This window comes from Ctenopharyngodon idella, chromosome 21 (genome assembly GCF_019924925.1).
Source record: "Ctenopharyngodon idella isolate HZGC_01 chromosome 21, HZGC01, whole genome shotgun sequence".
Lineage (NCBI taxonomy): Eukaryota > Metazoa > Chordata > Actinopteri > Cypriniformes > Xenocyprididae > Ctenopharyngodon > Ctenopharyngodon idella.
This window is the reverse complement of record NC_067240.1, coordinates 14,877,702-14,896,590: the sequence shown is the minus strand read 5'-3', so window position 1 is coordinate 14,896,590 and position 18,889 is coordinate 14,877,702. Positions and strand designations below refer to the sequence as shown.

The 18,889-nt window shown below is 37.4% G+C and overlaps 1 protein-coding gene across 5 annotated transcripts in view; it reads right to left on the bottom strand.

The window, feature by feature from the left end:
• cadm1a (cell adhesion molecule 1a) overlaps positions 1–18,669 on the bottom strand; it is a 288,912-nt gene extending 270,243 nt beyond the window's left edge. For all 5 annotated transcript variants that reach the window (XM_051877613.1, XM_051877615.1, XM_051877616.1 and 2 more), the window contains exon 1: positions 18,511–18,669. In XM_051877613.1, the coding sequence (XP_051733573.1) occupies positions 18,511–18,601 (91 nt within the window). In that variant the 5' untranslated portion in view covers positions 18,602–18,669. The remainder of the gene's footprint in view (positions 1–18,510) is intronic.
• Positions 18,670–18,889: the final 220 nt, after the last annotated feature.

The window sequence follows — 18,889 nt, the reverse complement described above, 5'->3', positions numbered from 1 at the left end:
AAACATTCCTCTTGTCTGTTAACTGAGTTTGTGTTTTTGTTTTTCCTTTATTATTATCTTCATTTTTAATGTAGGGATTTAAACTGCCCCTTTGCTTTATAGCTCTTTTGCATATAGCATAGATATGGGGTACGTTTACATGACAAGTTTACACAGATGATAACGGTATAGTTTTCAAAAACCTCCACTTTGAAACCAGTTTTCAAAAGTTTGCATTTTCAGACCCCCAAAACTCTGTTGTTGTTATATGTAAATGTAAGGCCAACATGCATAAAAAGTTTGCCATCTTAGTTGAAAACGTTGTCGTGTAAACGGCACCATAGATATATTCCCTAAATATATGTTTTTATAGCATTCAGTTGGCACATTTGTTTGAAGGACAGCATTGGGCAGGATGTGGAATAGTGTGTTTTGTCAATAAAACAAAACAAGAAAATTGGGCTTTATCCGATTAATTGAATAAATAAATCGGCCAACTAATCGATTATCAAAATAATCGTTAGATGCTGCCCTATAAATCAACATTAGCCACAAATGTTGTACTGAACCCAGAATGTTTATTTAGTTTCAGCCACAGCAGCTAAGTTACAGTATATCAAATGACATTTCCTTGGTAAAAAAAAAAAAAAAAAAACGAAGGGAATAGAAGGGGGGGGTGAACTTTGAAGGTAAGCTTATTCTGCCTTGTTAATGCACCCCTTCATCGTCCGAGCATGGGCTTTTTTGTGTCAGCAATTCAGTACATGCCTGAATTATAGATTTCTTGCAAATTAAACCTGCAGGCAGACTGTATGCTTTAGCCCATTGACAAAACTGGAACCTTGGAAGTTGATGCTTGGCGCTTTGCAGATTTGAAGATCAGTCATTCTATTGTGCGCCCTCTGGACCAGAGGGAAGCAAGCAGAAAAGAGGATATGTTTTTTTTCCCCAAGCATTTTCATTCCCGTTTTCATCCCAAACCAGCAGATTTCTGTGCTCCTAAAGGAACTGCTTCCAAAAAACAACTGTGCTGTGGTAACGCAGACTAAAGCTCTAATTACATTTATGGGCTTGCTCTGCAGAAGTCATAATTATACTACCTTTATTATGCAAATTAATGGGCTGATTTCAAAGAATTAATTACCCTTGTCCAAAGTTTGATTGGTAAATGGCTGTTTTCTGGTTCCAGCTATTTTTGTTGCATTCTTTGTACAGTTGGAGCATTTCAGACCGAAGATTCTGAGAGGAAATCCCTGCAAAACGACTTGGAAAACAGAAGTTATTGCTTTCATTTTGATTATCAATACATGCCACTTCTTAAGTGGCAAGATCATTTCTACAACCCCATACTTGTGTGGTTGGAAATGAATAAATAAACAAAATTAAATTAAATGCTGCAACCCTTTTCTTATCACATGAGTGCCTTTAATTGGAGTCATTTGCATCGCTCATCTGATAGGACTAACTTAATTTGAAAGTCTCTGTTGCTTTTAACCTCCATAGAGCTGAAGGAAATCAGTGGAGTGAAGTGATGCAGCTTTAAGACAAAGACTCAACTCAATGCTTCCTTTTTATTCAGAAGGAGTCCGCACAAAAACTCAGCAAATGAAATGCAAGAGCAGAGCAAGCCACAATGGACCGCCTGAATGGGCTGAAATGAGTTAGCCGAACAAAGAAGAGGATGAATAAGTACGGACCGCAAGACCCGGTGGATTAGTGGCCAGTGGAGGTGGGGGATGATTCTGGAACCTGAATGAGAACTCTCAGGCCAATCAAACTCAATCAAACCAAACTCTTAACCTCTGCTGGCGGATGACCTCGAACATAGAAGCGCCTCTTCTCCTTGTGCTCATAATCATGACTTAAGGACTCAAGAGATAATCACATACGAGGTTTCTGTGGAAGGAACTTATTTAGACTCTGGGACAAGTCAATATTCGCCTTTTAAATAGGCCAGAATGTAACAACTCGCCGTATCGTTAGCATAAAGGAATGCCAGACAGCGCACATACATAGCGGAGACATCTCAATTTGTCACCAAGAATATCATCTACTGTAGTAATTTAAAGGGTTAGTTCACCCAAAAATGAAAATTCTGTCATTAATTACTCACCCTCATGTCATTCCTGTAAACCTGTAAAACCTTCGTTCATCTTCGGAACACAAATTAAGATATTTTTGATGAAATCTGAGAGCTCTCTGACTCCTTCATAGACAGCAATTCTATGGAGTTCTATGTCAGAACACTGACTCATTATTGGCCGGCTCCTGCATCAGCATCACACGCATGCGTCGTGCTGCTCACATGAACAGCATTGGCCAATACTGAGCCGGCGTTCTGATGTAGAACCTGGAAGTGCTGAGTGTAAACACCATAGGAGAATGACACAGAAGAGAAGATATTGTTGAATAAAGTCATTATTTTTGCGCACAAAAAGTATTCTCGTCGCTTCATAAAATTAAGGTTGAAACACTGCAGTCACATGGACCATTTTGTTTTTAGTACCTTTCTGGACCTTGAAAGTGGTGGTTAAATTACTGTCTACTGAGGAGTCAGACCTCTCGGATTTTATCAAAAATAAGGTCTTACGGGTTTGGATGAGTTATTAATGACAGAATTTTCATTTTTGGGTGAACTAAACCTTTAAGACTTTATCTGTTTTTTGTCATCTAGATTTTGTTCTTTCACAGGTGTTGTCACACCATATGTGTGCTATCTGAAAATTGCACATGTAAATGCCTGTAGCGTCTACTTTCTATAAAAGCATTAGCAGGCCATACTTTTAATATCTGAGAATGTATGACATTATGAAGCTGTGCCAAACACTTAAGCACATGATAAGCACATCAAGAATGACATTCTGAAATTGTGACAAACACTTAAAGAAATGTCAAGCGCTTCAGGGACAGAGCGATAGGATACAGCAACAATCCTCTGACCATGCTGAGAGACAGCTTGAAAATATAAGCAGCCTTCTTTTCCACCTATTCAAATTTAACCATTAGGTATACGAGATGACAGATAGCACAATTTCACTTGCATACTGTAGCTTTTATCTGATAGCGACCAAAAAAAAAAAGAAAGAAAAACACTAGGATAGCATAAGCAAATTACTGTGAGGCTTATATCTTCACTAAGCTCATTTTCCACTGAAATGCTTTTCCAACATCACAGATAAGGCTAGGAAAACACTCCAAGCTCGACATCTTGTTCCCTGACAGGGTGGATCAGAGCAGAGCTCCTCATGCTCAGATAAGAGGGGGTTAAAGCAGAAATAAAGCCAACAACAATCCCTCAGACTCCCAGCGCGGATGTTGGGTGCGCCAGACGGGAGAGCCAGGCCCCCAGAAGGCTTCGTTGGCGATGTTCAGCCACAGAATTACTGTAAGTGCCTCGTTAAATGCCGAAACCTGGAAAACAATCGCGTTAATGAGTGAGAATGCAAGACGTCACAATGCACTCGATCCAGCGGGGTTCCGAACCCGGCCCCTGGCTCCTCAGCCACAGTGCCAACGACACAATATTACAATTAGCATGCTGATTAGCACCTGCCCAGACTCCCTGGGAATGACAGGGGGCTAATGACAAAGTGGGCCAGTGTTGTATGTCATGTTCATTGGTAAATATCAACCACTTGGTATTCAGTGTGCCTGCATATGTGCCCTCTTCAGCAAAAAGGAATTGTTTAGTTGAAAGCAAGACTGAGGAAGACAGCAGCCACCGGTGTGTCTCATTATTTCCATCCATGTCTGAAAATCAGGGCTGCAAAGCAAAAAAAAAAAAAAAAAAAAAAAAAACAGTAACAAAGACTTTAATTGTCCACAACCTTTATTTAATGAGCAGCTTTTCGAGACAAAATGGCCTGTCTGTAACGTTTTATCACTAATGACGCAACTTGCTTTTCATGCAAGAGGAGACTCAGAAATATACACAGTAACAACAGCAAGAATATCTGATGAGGCAAAATGCGAAGAAATTCTCAGACGGTGGCTCAGGAACTGGCTTTATATGCAGTTAAAAGGGGATTCCAACCTTGTGAGGTTACTTCATTTCCCAGTGTTGAGTTTATTTTTTATCACAGCATTGTTTATCACCTCACTTCCTGTTCCCAGTGAATCAATATGCGGTCAATCTCTAGGCAAGGAGAATGCATCGATTTGGTTCTTAAGGCTGTACAACCTTTAATCTCCTGAAACGTCGCCGAGCCCCTGAATGCTTTGAGGGCACTTTATGCTGGACTGTGCAAAAGCTAAACAGGGCAGGAAATCTATGCACAATCAACAATCCAGCCTCTTACGGCTAACGTAATGGCAAAAGGTGGAGCGTGTTTTGGCTCTGTTGAGGCAACCTATAAGCTGAGATTTAACTCTTTATTGATCCTCAGCAGGAAATTCAGGTAACTTCCCTGCATCTGTGTGGACTCGTGTCAATTTTATTGGTCATAAATGTGAGTTTCAAAAAGTGTCACTAAAACTAAATCTAGTGTGAATTGTAGTGTCTAATCGCTTAAAAACTGTGTTTGGTGAAATACATTCAAAATGTATTCTACAATGCCTTTCTCTGATTGCGAGCAGGAAGGTAATTATTTCTGTGAAAGAACAGAATGAAGATGATGTTTGGTAATACGTTCTTCATGAGGGTATTGTGAGATGCCAAGGCCATGATAATAAATATGTACACTGTCCGCTGTTTGATAAAGTTTGAAATTAATTAGTGGCTGCTAAACAACTGAACTCATCAGGCCTGTATTTATGAGACAATACCCCTGAGTGTTCGGAGAATAATCCAGAAGTTTGAGCTGCTATTCATTATTGATGATACAAGCATAAGTTAGTTCTCATGTTCCATGCATAACACTGAATTTAACAGCACAATGGATCACATTATGCTATGTTTTATACCAAACCCTGATCAGGCTTTTGTGTCAGATGAAAGCAACTAAAACAACCCCACATTTAAAATGAATGACTACTTTAGCAAATCGCAACAATTTTGCAGCATATGCCTTGAGAATAAGTATGTCTATTAGGCAGATGTGCCTGTTTTTCAGCCATTTAAATTATTTACATAGTTTTTAGCTTTATTTAACAGGCCTCAGTAATCCAAAGAGAAAGATCAGACAGATAATTTTGTCTTTTTTTTTTTTCTAGTTAGTCTTAGTCACATGTTAAATGTTCTTTTTTAGTTTTATCATATTTAGTCAACCTACTGTTTTTGTTTCGTCAAGTTTTAGTTGATTAGAAGTCTGTATATTTTAGTTTAGTTTTAGCCATTCTTTCAATCTTGGTCATATTGTAATCATGGTGTGTAATGGTTAAGAAGATAATCACAATTATTTTGCTCAAAATTGCTATCTTGATTACGGAGCATAGTTTTTTTTTGCCATGAGAAATTTCTTTTTAAATTTCATCGGATTGCACTTTCACCTAGGCCCTGTTTATACCTGGTTTTAACAAGCATTTTTGTCAGTCAGATCACAAGTGGACAATGCTAAACACGGGTATAAACAGTGTCTAAAACGTTTTGAGTTTGTTCACTTTCGAACACTTCCGGAAGTTATCGAAAACGCATTCGACCGGATTGCTAAACGGTCATGTGGTCAAATGCATTCAAACAGCCACAAAAGACCACCTACTCTCTGCCTACTGACCTAACGCGTAAACATTATTGGAAGTGCACTAGCCAGATGGGGTTTGTTGGCTGAGGACCCAAGTTTGGTATGAGGGTGAGTAATTAATGACAGGCATTTTCATTTTTTGGATGAACTAACCCTTTAATACCAGGTATAAACAGAGCCCGAGAAGCACAAATCAAAGGAAAGTCAACTCATATTCATGGTTTGTTTTGAGCATTTTTAACTGATTTTTAATCGGATTCACAAAATTAGAAGAAAAAAAAATATAAATAAATTGTCAAAGAGGTTGCATAAGTGCATTTATTCCGCAACCACAATCACAAACAATATGGTCAAGAGCCATGTTTGATTTATTACAGTTCATTACTGAGAATGTTTGATTGCAGATTTAGTCACAGCAAACAGCACAAGTGGCCTCATGGAAGAACATAGACTGGCTGTATTGCACTTTCATTTAAGCATAATATCGCCATGGAATCACTAAACTCCAGCATACATGTTTATTGGTGTTTTCAAATCCTCTGTAAGCCCCCCCCCCCCCCCCCAGTATACACGTAAGCACAGTCGGTTGTCTTCAGTGAATATGAACAGCATGTATAACAGTATATTCCTTTATGTCTTAAAGAGACAGCAGCCTTTAAACCTGCTACTGTCTACTATTGCCTGTCACAATCAAACAACAAAAGAAAATCTTTATTAAGGATTAATCTACACAGTTATACATTAATTTATACAGTTAAGGATATGTAGAGTTATTTTATATTGGATTATTATTAATATTATTAATATTATTATTAATAATAATAATAATATTAACAGTTCTCAGAATTAAAGATGTTTAAAAGCATTTAAAGAAAGTTTTTGTCAGAGCCCTTGTTATTCTTAATTTTGACATTAATTTTAATTTATACATCAGACATATATATATCGGTTCTCTGTCTACTTGATCTGTAATAATCAGTATCGGCCCTGAAAAACACATATCGGTCGATATTTTTTTATTTTTTTTATTTATTTTTTTTTAATCTTAAAAGCAGAACTATTTTTATTATGGCAACCCTAAAAAAAAAAAACCTCATGATGTTCCAAACCTGTATGATTTAATTTATTCTACAAAACACAAAAGATGACATTTTGAAGAACATCTCAACCGTCTCAGTTGGTTTGGACCACGCTGACTTTCAGTTTGGACTGTAAATGTAAATTACAGAATTTTCATTTTTGAATGAACAAGCCCTTTAAGTACACAAAATGCAGTGGTTCTCAATTCATTTTGAGGTGGACATAATGAAAGTATTATCAGTCTCATCACTTTTCATTCAGACTGCAAGCTCAAAATGAAGCATTCTTCTTTTGCTGTGATTCAAGAGTGGTACAGGAGATACTGACACTATATTTTAGTGTGTTTTCTTTCCAAATAATGCAGATTTTTTTTTTTTTTTTTTTTTAACAAAAACTGAACTGGTTGTGAATAACTTCAATCCTCAAACCTACATATAATCAACTTTATACAGAAACTCACAAATCTGTAATAAAACTTCAATGGATCTACAGAGGTTCATTTCCAGCTTTCTAGACATTCGTTCTTCCCTCTTGCCATCTGTTGAGAAAACATGAATAAGTGGGTGCATTATTTAGCAATTAACGAAAAGTACACTAAGTGGGTGATTTTAATGATTTATAAACTTCTTTTTGCTGGAAATGACATTATTGCAGGACCTCTACAAGGCACTCTACAAGGGTTTATTAGTTGGCACAAGCCTGAAGCACATTTATTTGGACTGCCTAAAAAGAGATGATGCAGAACATGCATTATACTGCACGAAAAATCGTGAGCGTAACAAAACTCAAACAGAACCAGAGTAGTACAAAGCATCCACCTACACCACATCCAGTGCACTATCGCTCCCCATTAGCGACTACACGCATGCCCCACTCTTTATCATGGTCCTTAAATAGGGCTGTGGAATTATAAAGGAAGTCATTAGATTTAATTAGACCAATTAGATCCAAATTGGAACTGAATGATGCGGGTGCATGCCACCAAACAACATGGCACCGATACAGTGAATCCTAATTGAAGTGCAGACTAGACAGAGGAAGGGATAAAAGACAAACGGCAACAGGCACATTTACGAATAAAATTTAGCCTCAAAAGCAACCGAGACCCCATTCCCAACCCATATATGCATGCATCAAGCTCACAGAGAACTGGGGACCACACTGCCTTTTTTATGATTGGCAGTGTTTAGAAGAAAATTACAGGCCTCCCTCCCCACAGGTTCAGCTGATTATTCTCAAAAGACAAGCCGAGCTGCACCATAATCTCCGTGTTTCCATGGGGTCCTGATTGTAGCACAGCCCTGGAAGTTTGATAGAGCAAACTTCAAAGGAATAAGCGAGGTAAGGTGCCTGCTCTCTCGGGATTGCGGTTGTGCAGGCGAGGGTATCGAAGCATGAATTATCTATTAGTGTGACTGATATTACAGCAGGGGCCCTATTTTGAGACTGAAATAGACATATATATCATGAACTTGTGGCTGCGTGGCATTTTTCGTGCTGCCGCTAAAGGCTGATAATCTAACACAGTCATTAGACCACTCTTATTAGACCAGATTTTACAAGCCATGGATGTACATAAATGGTACACGTGTCAAAACACACAGCACAATTGAAATTACATTTACATCCCCAAAAAAACAAAAAAACAAAAAAAACAAACACCTTTCAAAAGGAAAAATGAGTCTATTCATGCTGGAAAAGTGCTAGTGAATCCCTTAGATGATAAAAAATTAACGTTTAAATGCATACAAGATTTTACTCTTCCATGAAAACTGCCAACTGAACAAGCTTTTTTTTTTAGACAAATTTCAAAGAAATGTGGGAGGAATCTCAAAGATCTGCAATAATATTCAGTGTGCACAGGCTCAGCATTTGGCAGACAGTTACGGTTGAAGAGAAGGTACTAGATGATCCAAGAAAAACATTGTCGAGTCCCCCACCAGCCCCTTTCACAACAATGTACACAAGGCCAAATACTTAACAGTAACAATTTGCAAAACACAATAACGAGCGCAGCACATCACTTACGTATGCTCTATAATTTTCGAACTGTGAAAAGAGACCTTGGGGAATTAAAATATGGCATTTGTATGGAGATCGTATTTTTGTCATCATTCACCACTTGCTTTGTGGACAACAATCCCTACTGCTTTGGAATACCACTGGGAAATAAAGCCAAATGTTCCAATATCTCTTCAAACTTTCATTTCATCTTTTTCCCCTCTGTCTCTATTTCTGCTTTATGTTCATCTGACTCGAATTTCACATGCTACTGTATGCCCTGAACCGTAATTTTCCAAAGCTACAACAATTTCCTCTTTTCTCGACCCAGAAAGGGAGCTGGCCATCCTATCTGTGCCTTCTGTCTTGTTACTGTTCAGGGGTGACTGTCTGACCTGAAGAAAAAGAAGAAGAAGAAAAAAAGCCAGATGGCTTCTTTAACTAAGCTCTTGTCTGAAGCCCAAATATGTCTGTTGTCAGCACAGTAGGAGAACAAAAGAAGAACCACTCAGTTAACAGGATTAACAAATCCAGATTGGAATGATTTTGTCTACATGGCATAAGCACACATGAGGAGGGTTGCTAGTCCGTTGCATGAGCCTTTAAGACCCTAAGGCAAGCTAATATCCTTTATTTCATCACACTTATCACTAAATCGTATCAAGTATTTAAGAATCCACAAAATAGTGGATTAGACATCCTAGCAAAAAAGATGATTAAACAAATCTTCATTCATGTGCAATAACATTGGTGACCGGAAATTTGAAAGTCTAGTTAAACTGATGATATACTCACCAAACAAGATATTTTAAGCTATAAATATACTATTTAAAAGTTGGGGGCCGGTAATATTTTATTTTAAATACTTTTTTTTTTTTTTCAATGTTTTTTGAATAAGCTTTGTGATCAAAAGTTTTTGATCAAAAATACAGTGAAACAGTAATAATCACTGTTAGATGTCACTGCAGATTTAACAGCACAATACTATAAAAACCTACAGTACAATACCACATATCTCCATTACAGTAAAATATCATAATTGAAATTTTACATATTGCATTCTGGGTCATTCTGATTGTAACTGGAATATTTTAGAGTATATTTTAGTGTTGCTGTGACCTACCTAGCTGTAATATGCCAGGCAATAATACAGGATTGCAGTAAATAACGTGTCACCAGACGTCACATCAACCAAACAGAACATAACTGCTGGTGACTGGGGAAGCAGAACGGTGGATTTCTGGAAGTTAATTTTATTATTACATTTTTGCACTATAGTGTACGACGTTTTTAGTGTGGAATAAAACTGCAAATTTAGCCAGTGAGTGTTGCAATCTCCTCCCTCACTCCCTAATTTCCAGTCGAAACACAGAGTTAGATGTCTACCTGCTGTTTCACTCTGCTGCTTTCCTGATATTTTTAAATCTAACTCAGTGAATTATCTTAGGGTTTATTTTGACCAACTGTCAAAAAAAAAAAAAAAAAAAAAAATAGCTCTTTGGCTGAACATGATTCAATCATGGACAGTGGTTCCACGTGACCAAAACAAGTAAAACCAAATAGAATCAACCATGTACAACTAACTAGTCAATGGTGTTCTTTCACTTGAACGAATGGTTTTAGTTAAACTTAAATAAATGGCTTTCATTTAAATTGACATTCAAATAATGCTTCCCATTTAGTCCTGTGATTTACATAAACTAAATATAACTTTTCTTTACATGTACAATGTTTGGTGTTGGCAGTCCAAAAGTGATACTGGTTTCAGCCAGACCACTACCATAGTGATGACTTTATTATTAAAGCAATTTGAATTTTTGTTGGCAGGTCCTCAACCCAATCATAAGCTCCACACTTTACCATAATGGTAACCCCCAAAACACTAACATAGCAGACATAATAGAACCAACATAATAGAACATTAAACATTAACAAGTCTCTCCATTTTCTTATCTTGCTAAAAAATGCATAAAATAATGAGTGAAATAATGAGTGAAACCATATTTGATGATTTTTGGAACAGTGGAAAGACAAACTGAAATGGTTTTGGTGAGTTTTATTCTGTTTCTGTCAAGTGTGAATTAGGTTTGTATTACAATGGCGTTCAAAGTAAAATTATTGTATTTGTCAATGGGGACAGGTGGGTTTGAGGAGATTGATAAATGAACTAACAAACAAGTAAAATGCATGCTATGGCAAAATATTCATCAAGGTCAATCGTAATATGTTTTATGAATTCAATTTAGTAGAAATGCTTTTTTATTGTTAAAATGTAATTAAACTATTAAAACGAAATCCAGAAGAATAAAAACGCATAAAAGAATTTAAGAAAAATAAAACATTTCAGGGCCATAATTTTTGTTCAACACTAATAAAATTGTTGTTAAATTAAGTTTAATTTTTTCCCCCCTCAGTTATACAGATTGATAATTGTAATATGTAATAAAATGTAATTTTAACCATTAAAACAGTCAGAAAAATCAAAATGGAAAAATAAATAAATACAATAAAATGTAATTCAACAGCTGTGCTGCTTAATACTTTTATGGAAACCTTGACATGCTTTTTTTTTTTTTTTTAGAATTCCCTGAAGAATAGAAAGTTAAAAAGAACAGCATTTATTTGAAACGGTACAAAGCTACAAAAAGTAGCTTTGTAAAATTTGATAGTCTGTCTATATTGTGTGGTTTTGAAATGGTCCAAATGTTAAGAACCAAACCACTTTTATAACAAACTCAGTAGATAAACAACTGGTATTTGGCAAAGTGCAAAATGATCAAGCACAGCCTGAACATTTCTACATTCCAATTTGCAGGTCTCACTCGTGTGCTGATTCAGTGCTCAAGCATCGCTGTGAAATGAACTTGACTTTTAGAATAACTACCATCATAATAACCACACCACAAAAACAGAGCTGTAGCCAGAGACATTTACGCATTAAAGGTGACACTTGATTCTAAAGTAGCCACAGAGCACACGTAAAGAAACTTCATAAGAAGCTCAGCAATAATATAATGCTGCACAGGACAGTTCATGCTCTAAAGGACACCCTGGGAATGCTATGCTGAAATAAACTAAATCTGCCTAGGCCTGGAATCTCTTCTTTATGTAAAAAGCACAATAACATGTATTTGCTGATGGACAAATCTGACGGGGACATCAGTGGATGACAAAAATGACTGAAAGCAGCTTATTGCCAAACACTATTGCGAGTCCATCAATGTGCTCTGAGTGACCGGATTACTGAATATCTGTTCAGGGAGTGCATAAAAACACATGATTACAGGCATTTGGGGCTCAGCGTCTGCTTTTCTATATTAAAAATGAATAGATTCTTTTATGTCACTGTTGTAATGCGTAACAGTAGCATGTATTTTTCAATAATTACCATGTTTTCATACATCTATAAACATATAGGCCTGTTCTTCCGTCATATATTCCTGCCAATTTATTTGCAGTAAAGAGAAAAACTTTTCTCTTCAATTGGTTTATATCTGCACAATGTAAAGCTTCACTGCAATATTATGCAGATATGCAATTCTAGTTCTCTGCACATGCTCAGTATCTACTTAAGACTGATGCTGCATCCATACCCATCTGTCTAGCTCATTTGTACAAAGCCCCTAACTGTAAACAGTCTGTGATTACGGACTATATTTTAAGGATGGGTCACAATAGTCTAGTCAAAACTATTTGGTTTCTTTCCCTGCCATGGACACAAGAAATAAACCACTTGGCTTGACTTATGAGCTACAGATACTCTGTTTTTTTGGCACAAATTGCACAAACAAACAATCAATTCTCCTAAAATGTTTCAAGGGAATCCAGATCTATAATAACAGTTAAATGTAATTCTAACCTGCCTTTGATATCGACATGAAAACCACGACCCCTGTGGCGAGTTAGCAAATACAAACACTATTTTTAATCTGATGTTGACCTAAGACATGACACTTCCAGAGTACTGAGGAATCCTTGCCGTGTGGTTAGATGAAGTGCAGATCACCCCAGCGGGCCACCGTACCGCATTTCACCAGACACTGAGAGATTACAGCCTGACCTATTTTGTTTTATTAGGAAAAACGAATCCTTTTGACATAGTAGGTCAGAGGAGCCAGTACAAATGGCTACATTTTTTTCATTGTAAAACAAACATTGCCTGCATGCACTGCCTTTCACATTTGCTCTTCAAGTGTGACCTGATCAAATTATTTTAATAAACCTTAAGGTAGTGTGAAGGGGATAGAACGATGAGTGTCAGCCGTGCTGATATAAAGCCCCGGCGATCTTAAATAACTAGATGAAACGGGGAGTGAGATACAAATTGTAATGTACCCAATGATTCAATGTCAGAACACAATAAAATGACAAGCGCAAAAAATAGGCTCGGCGAGCGCTTGTGCGTTGGCTGTAATGAATGGACTGAAACTCCAAAAGATTGCGTGCACATTTATCTTTTTGTCTGCATGCTGCGACTCTAAGCTACAAAAAGCTCTGAACAATACAAGCTGTGAACAAAGAGAACTATCAAAGAACAAATTGTTATCCAGAAAGAAGAGCCAACAACTTCCAAGCCATTTAACATCTTCAATGGATCCAACAAGTTCAATTCTTGCTGGATGGACCAAATATGTAATCCAGCGTCTTGAGATTTCCGAACTACGAACAGACCAACCTCTAAGCATTTTGACTTTGTAGTGATTTCTGAACCAAAGAGTCCTCTTTTATCTTCCTGTGTACAGCAAGAGGAAAAACTCATTGGTGTTTAGAAAGCACTAAATCCTTATTTGTACAGCCAGAAGATAAATGGATGTGCTTCCCAAGGGACCTTACTTTATGATAACATTCAGTACATATCTCTTGTGTCTTGATGGGGACTAGATATATTTTGAGAAAAGAGCAGCGATTAACCTTATATGCAAGACTTCTGAGTGGGTGAATTGGTCTTAATGGTAATGCTAATGGGTGCTGGTAATCTCTATTTAATGAGAACTTGCTCAGTGTGAGCTGCAGTATAATGATGTAGTAAACTGCTCCATCATCAGCAGCTCTCTAACACAGGATGGGAAGTGGGAAGTTGCGGTGGCACTGCTTTTCACAATTTGACCCTTTGGTTCATCAGCTGTCTGCAAAACAATTTCACAGTCACAATGAACGTTAAATAACGGTCTCAGTTTCCGCCAAGCACCAAGGTGCAACTGCATAATGACAGATTATAAATGATGTTCAATGAAACAACTCAATGATTGAAAGAAATCTGCCTTTTTTGTGCTTATTTCCTCTAAAAATGTAAAAGATTAGTTCACTTCAGAATTAAAATTTCCTTAGAGGAAAACATTCCAGGATTTAGTCCATTTAGTGGACTTCACAAGGGTACAACGGGTTGAAGGTCCAAATTGCAGGTTCAATGCAGCTTTAAAGGCCTCTACACAAGGAATAAGGGTCTTGTCTAGCGAATCGGTCATTTTCAAAAAAAAAAAAAAAAAAAAATATATATATATATATATATATATATATATATATATATATATATATATATATATATATATATATATATATATATATATTACACATATACACACACACACACACACACACATACACACTTTTTAACCACAAATGCTCTGCAATGCAATTTCAACCCGTTGTACTAGAGTTCGGTAACAATCGGTACGGAAATTTTAAAAATGTGACATTTGAGCGCTGTTGAGCAGATTCATAAACACCTCTGATTGGCCATTGTGTTTACGTGCTCATCAGATTCATCAGATCTGTGATTGGCTTCAATGATCAACTCACAAAAGCGTATGAAAGCACACAGAAGTGTTTGAATTTGAAAGCGTTTTGAAAGCGGGAGTGTTTGAAAGCATATCAACGGACTGGGCAGCGATAGACGGCTGCTTTCAAACGCTCCCATGTGTATTTGTGTAAGCAGTCGTTGAAGAGCGTCACTGATGACTATTTACAACGTTTTTGAAGCGTTGATCATTGAAGCCAATGACATATCTGATGAGCCATGAACACAAAGGCCAATCAGAGGTGTTTACGAATCCGCTCAACAGCGCTCAAAGCGTCGCATTTTTAAAATGTACAGTACTGATGTGGTACTGAAGTCGGTACTTTTGAGAACTCTACTGAGATCTGCTAAAATGAAATTCAGTATCTGCAGCACTTTAATAAAGCACATTCTGTTTGATAGTCATCTTTTGGGTGATACATGGGGCGGCTGATTGCATGACAATGAATTCTTGGGGATTCTCTTACTCAGCAAACAAGCATTCCAGTTTGGCTCCTGTAGAATAAAACATCCTTGTTGGATATTTCACCCAAACAAAGAGCAATTTAGAAGAAATTAGAATCAAACAAGTTACTCATATGCTGGTCAGCATGTATTTTGCCTTCGGGGGCTCCATTGTGAAGAAACAAGAGAATGTCATTACAGAATTTTAATCAAGACACAACTGCCTTTATTTACTGAAATAAATACATAATTTAATCCATGAGTCATGATCACAATGGGTTTGAATAGGGGCTTTTTGTCTTTGTCAAAGTCAATGAGTTCATTGATCATCTAGTGGTGGAGTCTTGCATTGCTTTCAGCATCTTGACTCATCAATCATTATCATCACGTCTGTCAGAGGCAAATAAACTGACCTTTGTTAACTAAAGGAATTTTTCTCCCATCCAAAACATCCAATCCCAACGACAATTTATTTTGCTCGCAGATTTTCTAATCATGACATGTACAGTATTTTATTTTCAGTCACCAAATAATTCAGCCATGCCATAAAGCAACTGAGCAAAATGGCTTCTAATAGAAATATACACCATGAGAATGTTTGTCATCCACTCACACACGTACTGTATAACAAAAACATTACCAGTAACACCAGTAATCTCTCTAGATACAGCCCAAACTGAAAGAATTAAGAGAGCTCTTGTCTCTCCTTGCGCTGTCATTTACAGAGCAAAGCAACCAATCAATAGCGAGGCGGGCATGGCAGATTCCAGACGTAATCCTCAAAATATTCTTATGTGGATTAGCTTCTCCCCCAGCCATTTTCATTTTCACTCTGTAAGGTATTAGTCTGACAGCCAAGTGGAGCAAAACAAATAATACACACTTCAAATAGGAAGAAACGTCTAATAACAGCAACCTGGTTAAGCTGCTGCTTGCCTTTTCTCTATTTCCATATAAACTTATTTGCTGCAGGCCCTAAACAAATTATATGTGCTATATGTTGTGTACTAAACGTTCATCTGATTTGAAAAGCATTATCGCTGGCTAATGGAAACCAGGGAGTCCCTGAAATATGAGGCTACTGTCAAAGCAGGGCTGTTAAGCATAAGCCTCTGTCCTTTACATTCAAAGACATTATGTGAAAACACAAAAGCACAATTAAATAAAGCTTAAAGCCTCCAAACAATGGACACAGAAGACACTCCAAGTGTGTGTTAAGAGTTAGAGGGGGTAGTAAGAGTAAATTGATGGAGGTTTTGTACTAGTTTGGAATCGACAGTGATTGTTAGCTGGTATATACTGTAGGAAATGCTAGGTGTCACATTATGAAGCCATTATTAGAGTAATTTAAGGGTTCAAGACAAATTAGACAAATGCTTGTTTTCTCTAGCAGTGATTTGCTAATGCAAACATAGTTCAAACCCTTTATCATATATCATAATATTTTGCTACTGTCGTGTAAACACAATAAAACCACACTATTATACATTCAGACAAAAATCAACTATTTAATCAGAATAGATATGCCCCCAACATAATATGCCAGAGTTTTTGTTAAAAATATTGACTGCCACCTACACACAGTTGTTCAAGAAATTATAGACTAACACACAAAAGGTTTGCAGAAATAACTATTACTCATCATCACATTATACTGTCTCGTATATAAAAAAAGACAAGTTGTGACAGAACAAATAATAGAATCTATTATTGTGACATAACAAGATTGAATGTCTATTGCGCAAAGATCTATGAGGATATCTAACTTAAGAAACCGGTTTTTCATGCTGCATCTCTGAACACTATCTCTGGCACGGAGCACCGCAACGAAACGCATAAAGAAAGGGAAAGGTAAAGAAAGCCACTTGTTTTGACACATTGTGTTTCCAATCACTGACTATTTTTCCAACAAAAGTAAAAGCAGCTGTATTACTGCACACGTTTTTCCGAGCATCGTTGCCCGGGGGGGATGATAGGCACTATTTACACTGCAAACGAGCGACGCGACGCGGCAAACGTAGAACCTCCAAGTTACAATCGACGCAAAGGGACAAAACTACGCTCCAGAAGCGAAGCGTGCATTGCAGCTTCCGAGCAGAAGACGCGTTATTATTTTATCAAGTGAAAAGACCTGCACTTGTTGACTCCGTTTGAACACCACGACTTCTGTTGACAATAATAATATACTCTTCTATAAAGAATATTCTATAAAGAAGGTCGGAGATAAAAGATAAGAGCGGGTAAATAAACGGTCAGTCTGTTACTTAGAGACTGCGTTGAATGACGGAGGAAATCTTGGCAGTGCCAAGAGCAACGAAATACAAAACATTCCCTCAGACAATGCGAATTATTCTAATGTTTTCAAAAAGTGATGTGTTTGTTTAAAACACAGCTTCTAAAGTTCGCTGTGTGAACATTTATATACCTATATCGAGAAGTGAGAACAGTACAGAGAAACAGCGCGCGGATGCTGGCAGATTACAGCGAGCGGTCACACTCATATGCGCTACTCTGACTTAAAGGGACAGTTCACACACACAGAAAAAAATAACATTTCTGTCATTTATTCACCCTCGCGTTGTTCCATGTGGAGTCTCAAAGCTGTATAACTATCTTTCTTCCGTGGGGCACAAAATAAGACGCAGAATGTTAGGGACTGACAGCCTCACTTTCATTGTATCTTTTTCCATAGAATAAAAATAAACGGTGACTGAGGCTGTCATTCTGCCTAACATCTCCTTTTGTGTTCCACAGAAGACAGACAGATGTGAAAGAACATGAGGAACCGCAAATGACGACCATTTTAATTTTAGTAGAACTGTCCCTTTAAAACAAAAACAATGTTTTGTGATAAAAGGCGTTAATGCGTATTCCTAAACTTATTCCTTAAACTTAAAGGAACTCATTCACAGGCTTATGCGAGCTACATGAAGCTGACGCGTCGCTGTCCGTGATGATGCATCGTAACTGCTGCATCTTTTCACAATCCATTCCAATGACTTGCAAACTCGCAAAGGCTCAAAAAAGACTGCGATTAATGTGATTCCAGAACCACACACGTAAACAATTTAACTTAAAAGAAACATCAACTGAGAAACAAATCCATTACAATAATCCATTGAAACAGAGGCTGTTATTTAAGAACGATGCTTTGTGTTCAATAAAGGTCAGTGTATGTTCTCCTTTCCAAAAGACAATGCCAATATCGTGGTAATATCTCTACAGTGTAGCATACGGTTCTATCTTTAACGCAACTAATTTGCTGGTAAAACAATTTTAGTTTCTGTAAGGAAGAGAAACATCCCGCTTCTCCCGCACGAAGAGACCCGCAGCAAAAGCAAATGGAAAACACCAGCAGACTTTATCGCGTCAAAGTTAACAGAAATGACCAGAAAATCCACATTTCGCACGAACACTTCAGTTTCAACAACACATATGTAACTTTGTAACCCATCGGTACTTTGAACTATCACTTTCAATCAAGACGCCACACTCTGTACAAATCTCCGCACGCGGCGAATGTCAGTCACGCTGGCGCAACCATTTTTGCCTTGAAATACAAGCAGATTAAAGCAAAAGCACAGTTCCTACCTGTATAGATAGCTGCCGAAATGGTGAATAAAATGAGGAGAGTAGCGAGAGATCCGTTGCTCGTGTTCGCCATGTTGGACACCTGCTTCATTCTGAAGCTCGTGAGTGAGTTGAGCTTCACCTAGAGCAACGGGAGCTGCGCGTTATGAGATGCTGGGAAAGGGCGGGAACAAATGCCCATTCAAAAAGAACGTCAGTGCATTTAATACAATCCTTATAGCCTACACAGCCGAGTCTCTTGATGTTATTGAATAGAATATATAAGCCTATATTTTTTTTTTATGTGTAGCAATGTAAAAGACAGATTTGTTTGTTTCTGTAAAAACACCCTGTTGATCAGAATAAAGAAGCCTCCCTGTCCCTACACAAAAAAGTGCCA